This window comes from Clarias gariepinus, chromosome 7 (assembly GCF_024256425.1).
Source record: "Clarias gariepinus isolate MV-2021 ecotype Netherlands chromosome 7, CGAR_prim_01v2, whole genome shotgun sequence".
In the NCBI taxonomy this organism is placed as follows: domain Eukaryota; kingdom Metazoa; phylum Chordata; class Actinopteri; order Siluriformes; family Clariidae; genus Clarias; species Clarias gariepinus.
The window spans coordinates 16455172-16476230 of record NC_071106.1 but is presented as its reverse complement, the minus strand read 5'-3'; the positions used below and the strand labels follow the sequence as shown (position 1 = coordinate 16476230).

General features: G+C 39.8%; 1 protein-coding gene across 1 annotated transcript in view; it reads left to right on the top strand.

Moving 5' to 3' along the window:
• The first annotated feature begins 943 nt into the window (after positions 1-943).
• The window catches only part of polr3b (polymerase (RNA) III (DNA directed) polypeptide B), a 30500-nt gene continuing 10384 nt past the window's right edge, over positions 944-21059 (top strand). Inside the window, exons 1-20 of the mRNA XM_053500390.1 lie at positions 944-1105; positions 1307-1339; positions 1455-1511; positions 1610-1674; positions 1754-1829; positions 2294-2394; positions 2907-2998; positions 3108-3225; positions 3329-3437; positions 6313-6435; positions 8841-8957; positions 9160-9294; positions 10833-10994; positions 11489-11689; positions 15626-15788; positions 17148-17301; positions 18650-18724; positions 18927-19025; positions 19520-19647; positions 20682-20891. Of these exons, the coding sequence (XP_053356365.1) occupies positions 1034-1105; positions 1307-1339; positions 1455-1511; positions 1610-1674; positions 1754-1829; positions 2294-2394; positions 2907-2998; positions 3108-3225; positions 3329-3437; positions 6313-6435; positions 8841-8957; positions 9160-9294; positions 10833-10994; positions 11489-11689; positions 15626-15788; positions 17148-17301; positions 18650-18724; positions 18927-19025; positions 19520-19647; positions 20682-20891 (2290 nt within the window). The 5' untranslated portion in view covers positions 944-1033. The remainder of the gene's footprint in view (positions 1106-1306; positions 1340-1454; positions 1512-1609; positions 1675-1753; positions 1830-2293; positions 2395-2906; positions 2999-3107; positions 3226-3328; positions 3438-6312; positions 6436-8840; positions 8958-9159; positions 9295-10832; positions 10995-11488; positions 11690-15625; positions 15789-17147; positions 17302-18649; positions 18725-18926; positions 19026-19519; positions 19648-20681; positions 20892-21059) is intronic.

Here is a 21059-nt window from a genome sequence, read left to right as displayed (position 1 = left end):
GTACATATTTTTCCCTTTGCAGAAGCACAACTGCTGTTTGCAGTAACCTGACTGTTATTATGCACAAGCTACCAGTCATCATCTACCACATCCATTAGTAGAAAGATACTGCCACTATGCAGATGAATCATATCACCATAGACTAAAGTAACTTATTCCTATGAAGTGACCTAAAATTATAAAAATGAACTTACTTCAGATGTATTGAAAGGCCTTTATCTGCCATTTTTAGTTCTTTCTGTGAAAAGGTTTTTAATTTCAGCAAAATAGATGTTTGGTTAAGGTGATTAAGCAATTTGTGCTTCTGCTGAATATACTGTAACTTTATCTGCATCATTCATAAAGACAAAAAATAATCACTGGAATCTTTTATTAATTTACTAATTTTTTTATGTACATAAATGACAAAACTGTTATACAAAGATTATAATTATTGTTTTCCCCTTATTTTTCCCCACACTTACATAAGGCTTTATGCAACATTGTCAGAATTTTATCAACTAACCTTATAGTAATGTGTATCATTAAAGTATTTAATGCCTTTTAAAGTATCTTGCTGTCATGTAATAAGTAATCAGGCATAATCAGCATAATCAAAACAGTAATCTGTTGTTTTATGTTTGCTGTGTGAACATTTATTTAAGGATTTTCTGGTGTGTGTGTGTGTGTGTGTGTGTGTGATATAACACACACACACCACCGTACCACCTACCATTATCTATTATTTATTTCAATATTAAAAATTTTCCTGCTTGGGCGTTTATTGTACTTTTATAGTTCTGCCTAAAAAGTTGACAATTCACATCAAATGTTGATCTGTTTGAGGAGGTTCGTTTTGTGGGTGGAACTAATGACTTTGTCGCTTTTTTTTACCCGGTCCTATTTTTTCGCTGCACCGCATTATTGTTTTAGCCGGTAACATTTCTTCGCTGCAGTGCACCATTCACGCGTGTATTCAACTTCCGGTTGAATAGTGATCAAGTTTGTGATATGATTTGTTAAGCGCAGTTTGTTTTTATCAGTAGTGAAGAACATGGAGTTGATGGAGGAGGATTTTGGGGGATTGTCCCCCCAGCAGCTCGCTGCTCCTGTACACACAGTGGAGGTAAGCGAGCGTTAAAGCCAGCACGAGCTCCACTGCTGCATGCTTAAACACGTTAGCCAGGTGGCTAACCTGAGGTGAATCCTCTCACTGCCTGTTTACATGCAGTCTATAGGGTATAAAGAAATGGAGATTATTGCCTGTGTGGTCTTCTGCATATCTTGTTGTATGTGTGCTAATATTGTTTTTACTGTTTTATTTAAGGAAAAATGGAAGTTGCTTCCAGCTTTTTTAAAGGTAAGCACCATGTCCAGTTAGTGACATTAAATAAAATAAATGAAGTTTCTGCAATAATGCTACCATTTTATTAGCTGTTCCTTGTTGGAGACTTTCATTTTTTATTCATATACAGATTAAAGGCTTGGTAAAGCAGCACATCGACTCTTTTAACTACTTCATCAACGTGGAAGTAAGTGCATTTATATGCATCTTGTTTATATCAAAAAGTTTGTGTCAGTATTTTTTAATGTACAGAGCTGTCTCATCATCTGTGGCCTATTCGTTCAGATAAAAAAGATCATGAAAGCAAATGAGAAGATAACAAGTGATGCAGATCCCATGTGGTATCTAAAGTAAGGCTGCAGTTTCTATATTGCTAATGATGTATTCAGGTTTATTTTCTTTACTTATACTGTTATGTTTCCTCAATAGATACCTCAATATTTATGTCGGGATGCCCGATGTCGAGGAGAGCTTTAATGTCACCAGACCAGTGTCTCCACATGAGGTAATGAATGGATAAATTTCACTGTAATCTCTTGCTAGTCTCTTAATATCATATTGATTCTTTTAAATTAAAAGTGGGGCAGGAGTATCTTTTTATTTGAGGTCACAATAGGGGAACAATCTAATCAGCCTGTTTAAACCCCAGAGGTGTAGTTGTATTTGTGATGCGATGTGACATGACCCCAGCTGTTTAGACAGTATAAGGAGAATTTTAAATATTTGACTTGATTTTTTCTTCTTCTTCCGCCTATACAATAACATAAAAAAAGGATATATATATATATATATATATATATAAAACTTATCATGATTTCTTCACTTCATCCTTAAAGTGTGCAAGTTTGCACTCAATATTGATGGTTAATTTGTGAAAAAATGTACAGTAACTTTTATTTGTAGTTACTCGAACCTAGGGCTGATCACCAGGAATAATGATTTTAAGGCTTATTTCTCTTTGTCATCTAGTGTCGACTGAGAGACATGACGTATTCCGCCCCTATTACAGTGGACATCGAGTACACCAGAGGCAGTCAGAGGATCATCCGTAATGCTTTACCTATAGGAAGGTACTCGGATCTATTCAGCATTCATAGTATGTCCAACCCAAAGTCAGGATTTTAAACTGCCAGGGGGGTTCAGACTTTGGGTTGTGCAGAAAAAAAAGAAAACAGTTATGAGCATTTAAAAGTACAGTGTCTTAAACATGCTGCCTTCTTCATGTCTGAAATCCTGGCCACCGAGTAACTCCTTTAATGGTCCAAACATGTGGAAATAGCTTGTGCTAGTGGTGCATTGGGCAGCATGATATTGGGCATTGTCCTGCAAAAACAGATCATGTTTTTAACATGCCTTAAATCTGTTCATACGTAGCCCTTCCACACAAATAGTTACTATACAAAAGATTACCCATTCGACCTGGCTCAATAATATGAGCTGTGATGTGCCTTACAGCCAGAATTACAGTCCGAGCTGGTTACAGGCAGAGTTCTGTTAGGAAAAAGTTATTTAGCAGCTGCCGACCAATCAGAATCGAGACTTCAAGACACTCATTAAGAAGTGTTGCTTTTTTCTTTTTCAGAATGCCAATTATGTTGCGTAGTTCCAACTGTGTGCTGACGGGCAAGACCCCAATGGAGTTCTCTAAACTGAACGAGTGTCCTTTAGATCCAGGTCGGTTCTCTAATACACCCAGATTTAAATCCATTTTTAATTAAAGGAAGTAAAGTTTTTTACTTTTTTCTTGGAGTCCTTTTTCATAAGTTTCTATTTCTGTGCACAGGTGGATATTTCATTGTGAAAGGTCAGGAGAAAGTCATTCTCATCCAGGAGCAGCTGTCCAAGAACCGCATCATTGTGGAGCAGGACCGCAAGGGTGCGGTGGGAGCCTCTGTGACCAGGTACTGCATCATGTGACCATGTTTTCCACCGTTCTGTTTGTGATTAACACAATTTTTTTCCAATCTTATTTGAATGACTTTCGTCCTTTTCCTTTGACTATAGCTCCACCCACGAGAAGAAGAGTAGAACCAACATGATTGTGAAGCAGGGACGATTTTACTTGAAACACAACACGCTTTCTGAGGACGCACCCATCGGCATCATCTTCAAAGTAAGAGAGCGCATTATTTTAAAATTAATAGATGTACCCAGTCTGTTGCTGGAAATGAGCAGTCTGTAAATAATGCTTGTTTGTGACTGGACAGTGTATTATGAGAGACATCCGGAAAGTTGGTGTTTTGTGAAACCAGCAGATGGCGCAGTATAACTAACAAAAAAAGAAATCCAGTTGTTCTGGGTGATGATGATGAAGTGGCGTTTATAATTGAGTTGTCTTATTGGACAGTGCTGAAGATATATTTTATTTACCGTAGTCCTAAATAGTGGAGGAGCATTAAAAATCTAAATTGGAGAAATTTAAATGCACTTATTTATAGACCCCGAAAAACATAGGGATTTAGATAGTGCTGGCCGACATGACATCAAATTCATTACGGTTAATTATTTCACCTCGATTATGATTTGGAAAACTTTTTTGCGTAAAAATTTATTGATATATTTATATAATTTGCTGACCGGCGGCTTGGCTAGTGTGGTGGTTCGCACTGTCGATCTTGCACATCCAGGATCCTAGTTCAAATCACACCTTGGGTCTGTGTGCATGTTCTTCCCTGTGCTTGATGGGTTTTCTCCGGGTATTCCGGTCTCCTCCCACAGTCCAAAGACATGCACAATAGGCTGACTGATGTTCATAAAGTGTGTGTGTGCGTGTAAGATACTAGTACGTTTTAACCACCACTGTATGTTAACACACAGTGGAAAAATGTTAACATAATTAGGTAATAATAACTGACGTGAGCAAGATCACATTGATTAGAGATCCTGAATTTTTGGTTTTGATTAATTTCCTATTATTTGCCCAGCCCTAAATTTAGGTATGTATTTGGGACAAATGTCATTTTTAGCACAAACCCAGCTTTCTCACCCTAGATGCCTGATGCTGTTAACCTTTTATTAGGAAAATGAACATGAATTGTCTGGAACTTTTTTAGTTGTTAGTCTTTTAGTCATAAAAAATAAATTTTTTTCCTTGCAGAATAATGGCAAGAAACTTGTTAGTTTTTTTTTTTTTGTGTGTGTGTGTAACACACTATAGGAATACCTGCTATATTAATGTAAAATGTGAATAGGGGTCAGTCCTTCTAGTAAATGAATGTGTGTATAAGACCAGCAGATTAAAGAAGGCCAGTGGTTGAAATAATTCTGCCTATTTTCATGAAAAAAAAAAATTAAAAAGAGAAACTGTGTTGGTAGTAGGAGATTTTTTTTTTCTTAATGTTTCTTTCCCATTTACAATTAGAGTAAATGATTTAATTCTACATTACAGAAACAGAAACATTATGGTTTTTATTAAACTTTTTTCTTGCATTTAAGAATGTAGGAGATGGCACAATAATACCACCAGCTACCTAGTCAGGAGCTGCTTGTTGGTGGTGAAATATGAAAAATCTGCTTTATTATTGTGCTAGCAAATTATCATTATTAAGACTTTATAGTAATGTGCAGGAGGCTAAAGTTCAATTTAGTTTTATATAGCACTTTTAACAATGGTCATTGTGTTAAAGCAACTTCACAAAATAAAAAAATTTGAGGAAGTGTGTATGAGTGAGAAAAAATGTGTTTAGATAATAATGAGATGAGCAAGCCAAGGGTATCGGTGACGGTGGTAAGGAAAAATCCTTTGAGATGGCAATTGAAGGAAACCTTGAGAGGAACCGGACTCAACAGGGAACCCATCTTCATTTGGGTGATTAACTGATAACAAAAATTATATAACAACCCGTGTGTGTGTTGGGCTGTTGGAAGTTCAACATAACAGAAGTTGTCCAAGTTATAATGGAGGCCAGTTCAGCACAGGGATGAGTCAGCAGGTGCAGAGGGCAGATAGGGTCTGAATTACTGGGAGCTCAGGAACTGCATGTGTAGATCCAAACCATCATAAAGCACAACCCAGATCCTTGCAAGGTTGTGCCTTGTCTATTGGAACTCTCCAGTTGCCTCGGGATGGGTAGAAAAATAAAGAACAGGTGGAAAGAAAATGGCATAAATCAGGATATTAACAGCACTAGATAGGAGTCTGCCTTTAGATGTACAGGAGTACGAGATTATGGGATAAATTATGCGTATGCCAGATCAGAGATGCATCTTTAGTCTACTTTTAAACTGGTATACGGTGTCTGAGCCCTGAACACTGTCTGGAAGGCTATTCCGAAGCATAGGAGCTAAATATGAAAACACTACCTGCTTTTGTAGATTTTGATATTCTGGGAACTACCAGACGTCCAGAGTTTTGTGATCTTAAGGAGCGTGGTGGATTGTAGCGTATCAGAAGACTGGCTAGATATGTAGGAGCTAAACCATTTAGAGCCTTATACGTAAGTAATGCTAGTTTGTAATTAAATCTAAACTGAACAGGCAGCCAGTGCAGGGATGATGGTATTGGGGTTATATGATCATATTTTCTTGATCTGGTGAAGCAGACATGTATATTATTCTTGTATCCAAGTGCCTCTCGCAGTGCTGTACAGAAATCTCTTTGCTGCAGGTTACCTCAAAACACACAAACAACTGCAGAATTGCACCGTTTAAAGAGCTGTTAAGCATATTTGCACTGCACTTGTGCATCCCGAGTAAATTCCTAAAGGCTTTTTTTTTTTGCTCCTCAGTGACTTTGGTAAACGATAGAGACCTGAACACAGTGTGTGTAAGCCCAGTCCTGTTCCCACAGTAGTGTATTAGCATAAGTAAATGTCAGAGAGGCCTGACCTTTACTCCACACCTTTTGAAATATCGCTCTTGTTTCAATTACAGATGTTTGTGATGTGATTTGATGTGATGTGATCATATTTGCTTAGCATGTTTAAGTTACAGGTATTACTTGCATACGCTCATTTTACCCACTGCTGCGCTTACCTGTGTGTTTTCAGGCCATGGGCGTGGAGAGCGATCAGGAGATCGTGCAGATGATTGGTACAGAGGAGCATGTCATGGCTGCTTTCGCCCCCAGTTTGGAGGAGTGCCAGAAGGCACAGATTTTCACCCAGACACAGGTACACAACAGCAACTCGTACTATAGCACCAGAGACACGTGTTAAAGAGAAATATCATAATTTCACCAAAGGTTTTACTTCCGCTGAAAAGAAGAAGGATTTGATCCTTAAGTCTGTGTTCTAAAATACAGTGAGTTGTACCAGACTGGACACACACCTATAAAGTAAATTGGCTAAGTTTACCCAGTGTTCCACTTAAAGCAACATGTCTCCATGGTGTTAGTAGTGGACTTTTCATCCAGTCCACACTTCTTCCACTGCATACACACTACCTGTACATTGGAATAATTCTTCCTAAAGAAATTCAGGACCAGATAATGTGCTTTGGTTTGCACAAAAAAAAGTAGACTTAAAAAAAATTGGGCTCCGGTTTTAGTCTCCACCTGAGAAGGATTGCTGTTCTCTTCTGACCAAAAGAACCCACTCGCACTCAGGCGGTCGACTCAGCCGGGCTCAGGTTCATATGCGAAGGCACAGCTGTTAATATAACATGAACAAATTTGGACCGACTGTGTTTATATCTCTGTTCACTTGAAGACACCCGGTTAGTGAATTAGCAGCATATTTGATTTTCATGTGTCGGTGTGTTTAGAAAACGCTTTGCTCTACAGCTTCACATCACACAATCAGATTATATACACAGATGTGCTGCTTACGTTTCTCACATCTGGTGTAAATTTAGAATTCCGACTAATTGAATAACCATGCACCATATTTAATATAACTTGGCATTAATTAATTCACTTGTTTTGATTGCAGTATTTCACAATATTAAATCACTATCTGTTTGTCACAGCTTACGTTGTCCATTGGGGAAACAACACTAAATGGGTCTGATGTACATTATCGAGTACCGAAACCCATTTTGCTCAGGCAGACGTCTTTCACAAAGCCCTTAACAATAGGTTGGTAAGAAGCATATCAGCATCCTAGCAACCTGCGTCTGAGCATGCCCACACGCCTGTTTGTGCACCGGTGCTATTCTGTGTGTCGCATCAGGACTCTAATGAGCTTTACGTGCATGCTACAATTGTCCCAGGCAGACTCCAGATAAGACCTATTAGAGCAAAAATCATTAAAGGTTTCTAATAGGAGGGGCGGGAACATGTTTTAGTGCTGATTGACCACTAGAGGCAACATCTGTCAGTAAGTGCTGGATGCCTGTCATGTTCTCATGTTTATAATAGAAAATTTGGGCTTTTCTCACCATAAAATATAAAATGTTGTACCCAATGGTGCATTAAGTATAAAAAGTGGTGTACAACTACAAAAGTAAATGGAGTGCACATTATTATTTTTTTTAATTACATAATTTTTTTTTAGAAATAGTTTACAAATTGACTATATACAATACCAGTCACAAGTTTGGACACACCTTCTAATTCAGTATTGCTTTTTTTTATTATTATTTTTTTATAAATATATATTTTTTAATATTACATAGTGATTTCAAAACTATGAAATAACGCACGTGGAATTGAGTAATTAAGTAACAACAGCAGTCAATTATTATTTTAAGACATGTAGGTCAGCTGTTTAGAAACAGTTCTTGCAAGAACAGTATTGTCGAGAGCATTTGCAAAATCTTTATTAAGCACAAAGATGATACTGGCTCTCAGGAAAGCAAGACTGAATCTGACCTTTACTGCAAAGGAGAAGTTCATTTTGAGTTACCAGCCTCAGAATTTAACAAACAGCACCTCAAATTAAAACCGTTATGAAGAACTTAAAAAGTATAATCAGAAGGCACTTCTTAATATCAACTGTTCAAAGGAGATTATGGCATATTTTAGATGCCTTCATTTATTTTATTTTTTTGATGTGGGAAGAAATAAAAATCAAACAAGTTCATGGAATTAGAACGTGTGTCGAAGATTTTTAACTCGTAATGTATATACTTAAGGAGCAACAGTGTTTCGAAATAGACTGTGGATGTGAGATTTTCAAGAAAAAAAAAGGTTATTTTTGTTTTTTAAATGGTTTAAGTGCCTTGCGACAAAAAACATGTTGCTTTGAGCTTCAACTGTGCAATTTGCTTAAGTTCCCAAACATTTTTTTCCCCATGTTTAATTCTTTCTTTATTTAAAGTTAAACAGCCATGATGGTGGCTATGATGGTCAGAGTGGGTGGTCTAGAAAAAAATCCCCCTCTCTGTGACCTTTAACCTTTGTGTTCAAGTAAGCAGCCATGAACTCAGGTGTGTGTGCATCAAACAAGGGACTGGGTGTCCAATCTCTCCCGGACACACCTTTAGTGAGTTGTTGGACCTTGAAGTCCATCTTATTCACTGATTTGAAATGTTCTTTTTACTGTGGTGTGTGTGTGTTGGTCATATGGCCCCTGCTGAAACAGCATCCTCGGCTGCTGTAATTGTTTTAATTTTTTTGTTTGTTTGTTTATCTCAGGCTCTGAAGTACATTGGAAACAAAGTACGGCGTCAGCGCATGTGGGGTGGACCGAAGAAAACCAAGATGGAGGAAGCCAGAGAGCTGCTCGCTTCCACCATTCTCACCCACGTACCCGTGAGTGTGTCTTTGTTGTGGGCTTTTTATGTGAACTCCTTCTGTATCACATTTTTTTACTTTTATTTTCCTCCTTTTTTCTCTGACTTTTCAGTGATCATGATATTGTTACGTTCTTTTTAATTTTGCGATTAACAACCATTTGTTTACGCAGTATAATGTGATGTTATTTAATGGCCTTTTTTGTTTGTTTGTTTCCTAGGTGAAGGAGTTTAACTTCAGAGCAAAATGCATCTACCTGGCCGTAATGGTGCGCAGGGTGATTCTCGCTCAAGGCAACAACAAAGTGGACGATCGCGATTACTATGGAAACAAGCGTCTCGAGCTGGCTGGGCAGGTATGGCTGATAGATGAAATGCACCAATGCGCGGACACATGCATTGAGTGAGGGGAAACACAATGACTACAGATTCCACAAATAGCTTGTGTGTGTGTTTGTGTGGGTTCGATTCTCCTATAAGCTGCCCTTGCTCCCTGATCGCCGCTTGTTCACATCGCCTCTATTTAAATTAAGAATGACTGGCAGCCTTTTAATTCAGGATCGTGGTTGTGCTGTGTTTTTTTTTTTTTAGATTTTGGGAAAATACTGTCAGCGCTAATGCTTCTAACTCTTGATAGTCTGAAAGCTGCTCTACTCGGTGTGCCATCTCACTTCTTGTTCCCTAATAGGGCCTTTTTATGGATCACGGTGTTTTTCCGGATCTTTCAGATTTTCAGCCTTTGACTCTGGCTCCTCTGTCTCTCCCTTACACACATCGCCGCTTCTGTGTGAAACCGAACTCAGAGCTGCATGCCTGGCTTCCTCCCAATCCTTCATCTTCCTCTTTGTGTCTGCCCTCCTTGTCTTTTATTAATACCTTTATTATTTGCCCCGACGCTTTGTTTGTCTCCTCTGTGTTTTGCCCTCCCCGTTTCCCAGCTCGCCTGCTTTTGTTGACGGGCGAGATATGCAGCAGAGCAGAGGCAGCACCCAAATCCCAACCCAGCCGAGCTCAGGCCTTTCTGGCTTTTATTATTATTTAGCACAGCCATGACAAATGAATGGCTGCCTTGACGGGAGCGATTGAGCTAATCCACAAGCCCGGCTCTGATAATGTAATTACCGCAGTCTTAAGTCCTTTAATTTCCCCCCACCCAACCCTCTCTAGGGGTGAACTGTGTGTGTGTGTGTGTGTGTGTGTGTGTGTGTGTGTGTGTGTGTGTGTGTGTGTGCGCGCGCACATATGTGTGTTTGTTAGAAATAGAGGGAGACTAGTGAGCAAAGCAAGCCCTTTCAACACAGCTTACACACACACACTCCCAACACTGTCAATCTCCTCACTCCTCAATTATGATTCATTGACATTCAACTAATTGGCCCCGCTGTGCTGCAGAAGCTTAATTTCTTTATTAATTTCAGTGCGGCCTCCTTGTTTTGATGTATGCTAATATGGCTGAATGAAGGCAAGCTGCTATTGGAGAGTCTCAGTGAGGATGAGAGAGGCCCGGGCGAAAGGCCAGGTCAGCCTTATCTGAACACGAGCACACCTGGTTATTACATGCTGCGGAGCCCAGAGGGGTGATGACACAGAACGAGATATTGAAGAAGCCAGCTGGAGTTAATAAAGTTGGTTGTTGTTGGGGTTTTTTTTTTTTTTTTTTGGAAATGCCAGTGGGAATTAGAGCAACAAAGAAAGAAACGTGAAGTAGAGAAGAGTTGTTGGAATTGATGAATGAATAGAAAAGGCTTTTGAATGCTCAAAGCACACCAACTTGGTTGATCACACTTACAAACAACAAACTACAGCTCCGTGCAGCGAAGTTGTGTTTTACTACACTTGGCTTTACTTTGATATGCTGAAATCATGCGTCTGCTCATTTGTTCCTTCCTCCCAGCTTCTGTCGCTGCTGTTTGAGGATCTCTTTAAAAAGTTTAACTCCGAGCTGAAAAAGATCGCCGACCAGATCATCCCCAAGCAGAGGGCGGCCCAGTTCGACGTGGTGAAACACATGCGGCAGGACCAGATTACAAATGGCATGGTTAATGCCATCTCTACAGTGAGTGTCTGCACGCTGTTTTTTTTTTTTTTTGTTCTGTTTACATCAGGCAGATTGTAATCATGCAGGTGAACTCCAGTTTGTAGTCCTAAAACATCAACCGTGGTGGCATTTTACTTGCGATGTTAATAAATAATAAATAATGCTCCTCAATAAAATAACAGCGCAGCTGCTCTGATGGTGTCGCTCTTTCTGCAGGCCTTGATGGTGTTTTTTCTTTCATCGTTTCGAGACACGTGAAACAAAATATCTGCATCATACGAATAAGTTGTTAATATGGAAGCGTGCTTGCAGAAACACTACTGCTTGGTTTTTCTTCCATGTCCACATAAATGAATTCACACACGCAATACATGCCTCTTTTTACATGATAACAGCCTTTATCTCCTCATGTCTTGATATCGTTAATTGTTTACAGTTTTAACTTCAAGCTGTTTTGCAGCATGCATTAGATTTCACACCTCTGTCTCTGTGCATGTGTGTGTTGTCCTTAGGGGAACTGGTCTCTGAAGAGGTTTAAGATGGACAGGCAGGGTGTGACGCAGGTGCTGTCGCGTCTCTCCTTCATCTCTGCCTTGGGTATGATGACACGTATTTCCTCTCAGTTTGAGAAGACCAGGAAGGTGAGCGGGCCGCGATCTCTGCAGCCCTCGCAGTGGGGAATGCTCTGTCCCTCGGACACTCCTGAAGGAGAGGTCAGTACCACTTGTCCACTGAAAGTGAAGAGTAACACTTTTTTTATTTAATTGACAAGATCTTAAAACAGTAATGGATCCGCAGTTGACACTTGGCCATCATGATCAGTGCTTAATGATCATGAGATGTTTTCATCTTTTTATTAAAGATGACATTTTTGCCATTGTATCTTACACTGTGTTCACACTGCAGTCTGAAGTGGCCCAATCTGATTAGTTTTTTGCTTTGATTTTTTTTTTTTTTCATGTAAGTGTGAACTCAACATGACCTCAGGACATGTCCACGCATATCTGGGTATTTTATTTTATTTTTTTACTTCAAATAATTCTGTCCACACAACTTATTATTAATTTTTTTAAATATCTTTGGAAATGCAAAACACCCTGTTAATTGCTGTTAGGAGCATCCCTAATTAACAGGGGGCCAATCAGAAGCCTAGACAAAACGTCGTCATGGGTGACCAAACTGACATCAAATCAAGGAGACTAGCACACAAGGTGACGTTACAACAAGCCAAAATCTGTTTCCCCTGTCCACACAGGAAAGGGGAAGGCCAAAACTGCAGATAAAAATCTTAGATTTCAAAAAATAGCTACCCAGCTATGTGTGGACATGACCTCAGTCTAAACAGTCAAATTGGACTTTTACGTCAATAAATGCCCCTCACACACAATTCTACACACAACACCCCATCATAACAACATGAAAAAGTTTACTTGAGATTTTTGCACATTTTATTTAAAAAAAAAAATAATTGAGAAAGCACATGTACATAAGTATTCACAGCGTTTGCAAACTTGAGCTCAGGCATATCCTGTTTCCCCTGATTATCCTTGATGTTTCCGCAGCTTAATTCAGTTGATTGGACATAATGATAATTGATAATTCAGTTGATTGGACATGATTTGATTTGGGCCAGGGGTAGTGGTTAAGGCATTGGACTCCGGTTCGGAAGATCCCAGGTTCACCACCAACTAACGATCACCAAGTTGCCACTGTTAGGCCCTTGAGCAAGGCCCTTAACCCTCAACTGCTCAGATGTGTAATGAGATAAATATGTCGATCTGGATAAGAGTGTCTGCCAAATGCCTAAATGTAAATGATTTGGAAAGGCACACACCTGTCTATATAAGGTCCCACAGTTGACAGTTCATGTCAGAGCACAAACCAAGCATGAAGTCAAAGGAATTGTCTGTAGACCACCGAGACAGAATTGTCTCGAGGCACAAATGTGGGGAAGGTTACAGAAAGGTTCTGCAGCTTTGAAGGTCCCAATGAGCACAGTGGCCTCCATCACCCGTAAGTGGAAGAAGTTCGAAACCACCAGGACTCTTTCTAGAGCTGGCCAGCCATCTAAACTGAGCGATCAGGGGAAAAGAGCCTTAGTCAAGGAAGTGACCAAGAACCCGATGGTCACTCTTTGTTTCTCATGGTCTGAGAGTCCTTTAGGTGTCTTTTGGCAAACTCCAGACGGGCTGCCATGTGCCTTTTACTAAGGAGTGGCTTCCATCTGGCCACTCGACCATATAGGCCTGATTTCCTTTGACTTCATGTTTGGTTTGTGCTCTGGCATGAATTGTCAACTGTGGGACCTTATAAAGACAGGCCTTTCCAAATCATGTCCAATCAACTGAATTTACCACAGTTGGACTCCAGTTAAGCTGCAGAAACATCTCAAGGATGATCAGGGGAAACGGGATGCGTCTGATTAAAAAATTTGCAAAAATCTCAAGTAAAAGTTTTTCATTTTGTCATTATTGAGTGTTGTGTGTAGAATTCTGAGAAAAAAAAAATATTTAATTCATTTTGGAATAGTGATGCACTGTGAATACTTTCCAGATGCACTGTATGTATATAAAAATCATTTATTTGTATTTTTTGTATAAACTCATCCAAGTATTGCCTCCAAAAAAACTAATCCACATGTCGGACTCGAAAATCCTTGGTCAGTCACTTAATTCTTTCATTGTGTCATCGCTACAGAACTGGCTGATTTTGCTCAATAATGTAGATATTTAGACAAAATGTGTTTCTAATATAGCGATCAGTGTGTGTGTATCTCCATTCTTTTGAATCTAATTAACATTTCTACTTGCAAATGTACTGTACACAATTGTCGTGAGTTCGATTTCCGGGTGATGCTGTTCCGGTATGAAGGTAAAACAGTAGCAAAACCCGAGAGCTTGCAAATTCGAATGTGAGAACTTGTAAAATGAATATTTGTATTTGTAAGTTGAAATTTGTACTCACAGCTCTGATGTGAAAAGCTGCATCTATCGATTTGCACACCTGTGTTTTGAATTCGAAGTTGCAGATTAACAGGCACAATTGTGTACTACACATTTATCTTTGCGCTTTACTTCAGTTTCGCTGTACAACCACAAGTCGGCGCTCACAACCTCTCAGATCTGGCAGTACAACCTCAAATCTCGGCGCTCTGACTTTTGCTACTCATTTTGCGATATTCCTGTAGCAAAACTGACTTGTGCACTTGTAAACGCGGGGGCGAGGCTGGGGTGGGAATGAAGTCATTTTATTGGTCAATGCCTCACCAATGAACATTTAATTGGTTGGAGCCAGCCAATGAAGTGGGACGTTTTGTGCGCGATGACGTCACAGACTACACAGAGCAGCTCGCGCCGTTTCGGTGGTGGTGGGTCGTCTATGCCAACCAATTAAACGACATTGCTGTGCTTTTACTGGTATATAAAATCCAGTAAAACTAATGATAGTTAATAAAAAAAAATTTCCAAGCGTTTAAAAACAAAATAGCTGATACATATGCATACAGATGTTTGCATTGTGGCTGGCGTTGTTCATTAGTGAGGCATTGACCAATAAAATGACTTCATTCCCACCCCAGCCCCGCCCCCGCGTTTACAAGTGCACAAGTCAGTTTTGCTACAGGAATATCGCAAAATGAGTAGCAAAAGTCAGAGCGCCGGGATTTGAGGTTGTACTGCCAGATCTGAGAGGTTGTGAGCGCTGACTTGTGGTTGTACAGCGAAACTGAAGTAAAGCGCAAAGATAAATGTGTAGTACACAATTGTGCCTGTTAATCTGCAACTTCGAATTTAAAACACAGGTGTGCAAATCGATAGATGCAGCTTTTCACATCAGAGCTGTGAGTACAAATTTCAACTTACAAATACAAATATTCATTTTACAAGTTCTCACATTCGAATTTGCAAGCTCTCGGGTTTTGCTACTGTTTTACCTTCATATTCCGGGTAAGGTCTAGAGAGAGCTGATTGGCCAAGCTCTCTCAGAGGGGAGGGATGAGGGGTACTTGGTGCTCCCACATTAATTATGGCTCTACAGCCAATCAGGGACGTCTGTGAGCTCAAGCAAGCGGAAGAAGTGGATAGCAGTTTGAAAAGAATCGGGTCGGCTGACGTCACGTGGTTTGGAGGAAACACGTGATGGTCTTTGGCCCTCCCGAAGGAGTGGAAGCAGTAGCCTTGATGTGGGAGCCCCCTAGTGATGGGGAGGAATTAGACATGACTAAATAAATATTAAATAAATAAATTATAATAAGGTGGCAAAGTAAAAATGCTTGTTTCACCCAAAGAGTACACAGATTTTAATAGCCTGTACTTTTAATATTTTTTTTCAGATTAGGCACAGTGGTATAGTTATTAGCACTTTGGCCTCACACCACCAGGGTTGAGGGTTTGATTCCCACCTTGAGTCTGCGTGCGTGGAGGTTTTCTCCCACAGTCCAAAGATATGCAGATTAAGCTAATTTGCATTCCTAAATGCCCTTAGTGTATGAATGGGTGTGTGAGTGTGCCTGTGTGCCCTGAGATGAATTGGCACACTGTCCAAGCCTCCTGGGATAGACTCCAGTGTGACGCTAGAGTGTGAAGTGGTGAATGAATGCCCCAGACTAGTGACTAGGTATTAAATGCATATGTTCAATATTTGTGTCTCAGGCTTGTGGTCTGGTAAAGAATCTTGCTCTGATGACGCACATCACCACCGACATGGAGGATGGCCCCATTATTAAGCTGGCTTTTAACCTGGGGGTAGAGGACGTCAATCTGCTCTGTGGAGAGGAACTGTCCTACCCCAGTGTCTTCCTCGTCTTTCTGAATGGTAACACCCACTCTTCCACATGCAGCCGTGTCTTTTTAATACTTTTTTAAATATTTGTAAAAGCTAAAATGTCTATTTAAAGGGGTCATCCAGACACATTTTTCATTAAATGTTAATATGATCTTTACAGTCCTAATGAAAAGGACGTGGGGTATAGCCACGTAGTCCAGTGCGGGCAATGCTTTGTGGGTAATGCAGTCCAAACTAGAAAACGCTGGAATATAGAGCCTAAGCCTGTTTTCTTAAGTAGTTTTTGGTTTAATTTAAGTACGGAACCTATGCGGAAGTTTGTAATATCGCCTGACAACGCAAAAATTTAAAGAATGGACATGCATCGACTCGATTTGTCTTTCTCATCACTGCATGGGCATGAATTAATGGGCTGTTACACTGCCGCAAGCAACAACAACAAAAGCGGAGAAGCTTACTGAGAGAGATACAAACGCAATGTGTTTACATCACTTCTTAATCTTCGACAGACATCGTTATAAACCATCTAACGTAACAAAGGTAAGCTTAATATAGTTTTCCGACTACCCACACAGTTTGCAACTAGACAATCACCATTATGCATTGTTTATTATAAACGGGCGATTGGGGATTATATAGAGACGGATGTACATAGAGAAAAAGCCATAACCATGTTCTATGAGGGTGTAAGTTAACTTACACTTCATCGTGATTATTAAAAAGGCAATCTGCAAAGATTCATAGAAAAAGGAATTACACTCACCAAGCCTGGTGAAGATGAAGCAGGAACACGAAGTTAGTACAGATCCATTTTTCAGGAGCAGCTTCGTAGCAAAACCTGCTTTATAATGACCCGCGTTTATAAAGCAGTCTGGTAAAAAAATGATTAGCGCAAACATGAACGCATTTAGGTAGATCGGCAGGGACGTTAGCTTCGATGTCGGTAGTGAATGATGACTGCTGTGTTCGCTATTACACCCAACAACTGTACACCACACTCGCTTAGGCGACATTTTGCTCCAGCGGCGAAAAACAATGGCCGACAGCTTCTTCTCACTCGGGGCGGGTCTTTGCTAAAACACCAGTGTCAATCAACTATAGTAGGAGCGGCCTCTTGCGGTGTGGCATCACATCAACAGGCATTTGCGATTGGCCTGATTTCAGAAGGGGCATGTTATTGTAATAAATGAAAAGAAAATCACTGGGGGCTCTTTATCATCGTAGAGTGGTTGTGTACGCACTCTCCTAACACACAGTTCAGTCCAAACAGCTTTAAAAAGTGCATGTAGGCCTGTATGACCCCTTTAAAAAAATGGGGTTATTTCTTAATTTCAAGATATAAGCATAGTTTTGGTTATGTACACTATTGAGACATGTGTAATTGCGCAGGTAACATCTTGGGAGTGATTCGAGACCATTACAAGCTCATCAACACATTCAGGCTGATGAGGAGAGCTGGGTTCATTAACGAGTTTGTGTCCATCTCCACCAATGTCACGGACCGCTGCGTGTACATTTCCTCCGATGGAGGACGTCTCTGCAGGTACAGGGCCCCGTGTGCTCTCTGAACACATGTTAACACTGTGTCACTCTCTGTATGAGTAACTGTTTAGTAGTCTGCATTCTGAAAGTTGAATCAAAAGTGGTCATGGTCCGTGCCAACGGGGTTTTGTTGTTTCATCTTACAGTGGAACCTTGGATTGGGAGCATTATTAGATCCGGAAGCAAGCATGCTTGTGTATATCAAAGTGAATTTCTCCCATAAGAAATTATAGAAGCTCAGGTTGTACAACCCAAAACATTTCATCTAAAAATAATTAATGCAAAATATAAAGTAAAAATAAAACAAATTAACCTTTGAAAGAAAACGAAGAGAATTGTGGCTGTCGTGATTAAGACCAGAGGAAGGAGAGGAGGAAGGCGGCGTGTGTGTATGTATGTGTGTGTGTGTGTGTGTGTGTGTGTGTGTGTGTGTGTGTGTGTGTGTGTGTGTGTGTGAGTCATCCTAGTCATGAGGATGGGTCTCCTGTTAAGTCTGGTTCCACTCAAGGTTTCCTTGTCGCCGTCGTCCTCAGGGACAAAATCTTATTTTGTTTCGTACACGTTGAATCAAAATTTTAAAAATTCTTTTGATTGTATAAAGCTCTGCTTTGCGGAACACAAAATGACTCGCACATACGGGGTCAGTGTTATAGTAAACAGTACACAAGCGCATGGATGTTAAATATACGAGTGACGCGCACACACTGGGACCGAGCAGGGGAGACGACTACCCACAATTTCACAGCTCGAGAAAGAGAATAACTATTGGCTCAATTGTGATCATGTGATATCAAAACAAGAAGCGCACGTGTGCTACATGATATTTGGAAAATCAAGACTCGCTTCTTCATCACGTCAGAATTTATTAAAATTTTTGCTCATCTGGCGGAACGCTCTCAATCCAAGCTCTATTGTATTTTATTTTATTTACACAGAGATATTTTAATCCCAACTGAAAATTTACTTTTTGTCTGTAGCTGCCTCTGACACTAATGAATACAGTTAATTCTGTACTATACTATATCGTCTAACTTGCCCACCTTCAGGTCGTGTGATTTTCAACAGTGAATATTGTACAGTGAGTCTTCTGTTTGTGTCGGGCAGGTTGAACAATATAGATAATCACAAGAAGTCATAGTCTTGTTGTGTCCTGGTTTTCAAGAGAAGGAAAAAAAAATTCTGGTATTTGCATTCTGATCTTAAATATTGCTATAATTTTCGAAATCATGGTACATTTGTGGCTTTTCTGCATTTCTTTATTTATGTATATATTTTATTCTGTATTTAGCCTTGTTTTTTAGATAATGGTGAATGCTTCATTCAGTGCAGATTGTGTTGTGCTTTGCCAGACCCTACATCATTGTGAAGAACGGGCAGCCGGCTGTGAAGAACAAACACATCGAGGAGCTGTCTCAGGGCTACAGGTGCACTTCAGTGGGATCAATAGTTGAAACACTCATTGATTCTCAAAAGAGGCTCAAACAAGCCTTCTTTCTATTCTTTTTTTTTCTTTCTTTTTTGCCATTTTAAAAAAGGAGCATACAGAAAACTTTTGTATATTCGGATTGCTTTTATCCACCACGTTATTTCTTGTTTAAACAAATGAACCTCTTAATTTCCATGCAGGAGCTTTGAAGACTTTCTACACGAAAGTCTGGTGGAGTATCTGGATGTCAATGAGGAGAATGACTGCAGCATTGCTCTATATGAACACATGATCACCAAGTGAGTCTCTCAACATACTGTATATGGCTTGCTTTCTAATATGATTTTGTAGGATGGTGGATAATTATATAAAATGTGTTGGATAAAATAAATGCATGTATTTTAGCAGTGATGCGGTAGTAGCATCAACATTTCAATCCAGAATCTTGACAGTGTTTTTAATTAACCAATTAGGGGTTAGACAGTCTCGCTTTGTATGGTTGCATTTTATTTGCATCTAAGGAAGTCCTTCCTCTGTCTGTCTCTGTTTTGTTCCAAAGACTGTACAAGCGCTTCAAATACAAGATTTTTCAGTACCTGTGCAAATACACAAAAACAAAACGGATCAAATTAACAGTATATATGTACTGAATACATGATTAATTATATTTATTATTGTCCTAAATACATGACCATTTGGATAATCTGGCTAGTAAAAAAAAAAAAAAGAAGGCAGACAACAGATGTCACGTACACTCTAAAAATTCCACGTTATGTCTAATGGTGTGTTTCAGGGACACCACTCATTTGGAGATTGAGCCGTTCACCCTGCTGGGGGTTTGTGCCGGGTTGATTCCTTATCCCCATCATAACCAGTCCCCCAGGAACACTTACCAGTGTGCTATGGGCAAGCAGGCGATGGGTAAGAGCTACGTGTCCAACCTTATTGTTTTTCACAAGCAAATATCTGTGTATCTTATACACACAGACTGACATGCACCCATTCTGAAGCATATTCATGTTCATATTAGCATTCACTCAGTTAGAAACACTAAAGTAAGTGTAAATGTTTTGTATGTACATCAAACATCCCGTGTGTGTGTGTGGCAGGGAAAAGGGCTGCTACACATGGTCTCCCCAAGTGTCATTAGCCATTCATTGTGACTTACTCAGTGTGTGTAGAGGGTTAGTGTGCTCAGCTGCACCAGAGAGCGAGAGAGAATACACACCGCTCCCTGGTTACCAGAACTACTCCGGCGCACCCTCCAAACCCCCCCCCCCCCACCAGTCTTTACAAAACCAACGAGACTGCAGCTACGTTTGGCCTGATATCCTCGCTCTTGTCTCTTGTGTTTTTTTTTTTTTTTTTTTTTTTGCGGACGGCCCCATACATGTGCAAATCTCTGTGTGGCCCCGAACCTATTTTCACACTTTGTGTGCTTGTACCCTGATTGTGAAGTAATAGCATCTGACAAATGTCAAGGCCTCAAGGGACGGCTGCTATTCTTTCATAACTTTGCCCGGCTGGATTAGGGAGACAGACGTTTGTCAGACTGCTTCATGCCGGAACACTGCGAGCTAAAGATACTGTCACTTTAAATCGCCCACATTCACCGGCCTGAAGTTAGTTAAGCAAGAGTTTTTTTTTTTTAGGGGAGGTTTTGGGAAATGCATTATAATTAAGATTCATCTGGTTCAGAGTAAATTCGAGGTGTGTGCAATTTAATTGAATTTCTAAGTTGTAGTAATTCAAACTTATTATACTTTAGTTTTATAGTAATTTTACTGCTCGTATGTAGGGCCATATAAGGAGATCATACTCACTCGCTTGTATGAGATATTTGTGCAAATCGAAACAAATATTTCCCACCATACATAAACAGTTGAACTTTCTTGAACTTTCACTTTTTCCTCTCATTTACCTGTTTTTTTGCAAATGTGATTATTTTTCCACAGGCACAATTGGTTATAACCAGAGGAATCGTATCGACACTCTGATGTACTTGTTGGCTTATCCACAAAGACCCATGGTTAAGACCAAGACCATTGAATTGATCGACTTTGAGAAGCTCCCCGCAGGTCAGAACGCTACTGTGGCGGTGATGAGCTACAGCGGTTACGATATAGAGGATGCGCTGGTACTCAATAAGGCGTCACTGGACAGAGGTAAGAGTGCAAATCTGAATATGATGCAACTTTTTAACGCGTAAAATTATAATACGGGGTGTCCCAAAAAATGTGACATCATTTGAAATAAGAATATCTAAGTAACTGTGTCCTAAGCAAACAAATTTAAAAAGGATATATTTATCAAAATTCCAACAGTGTATTTAA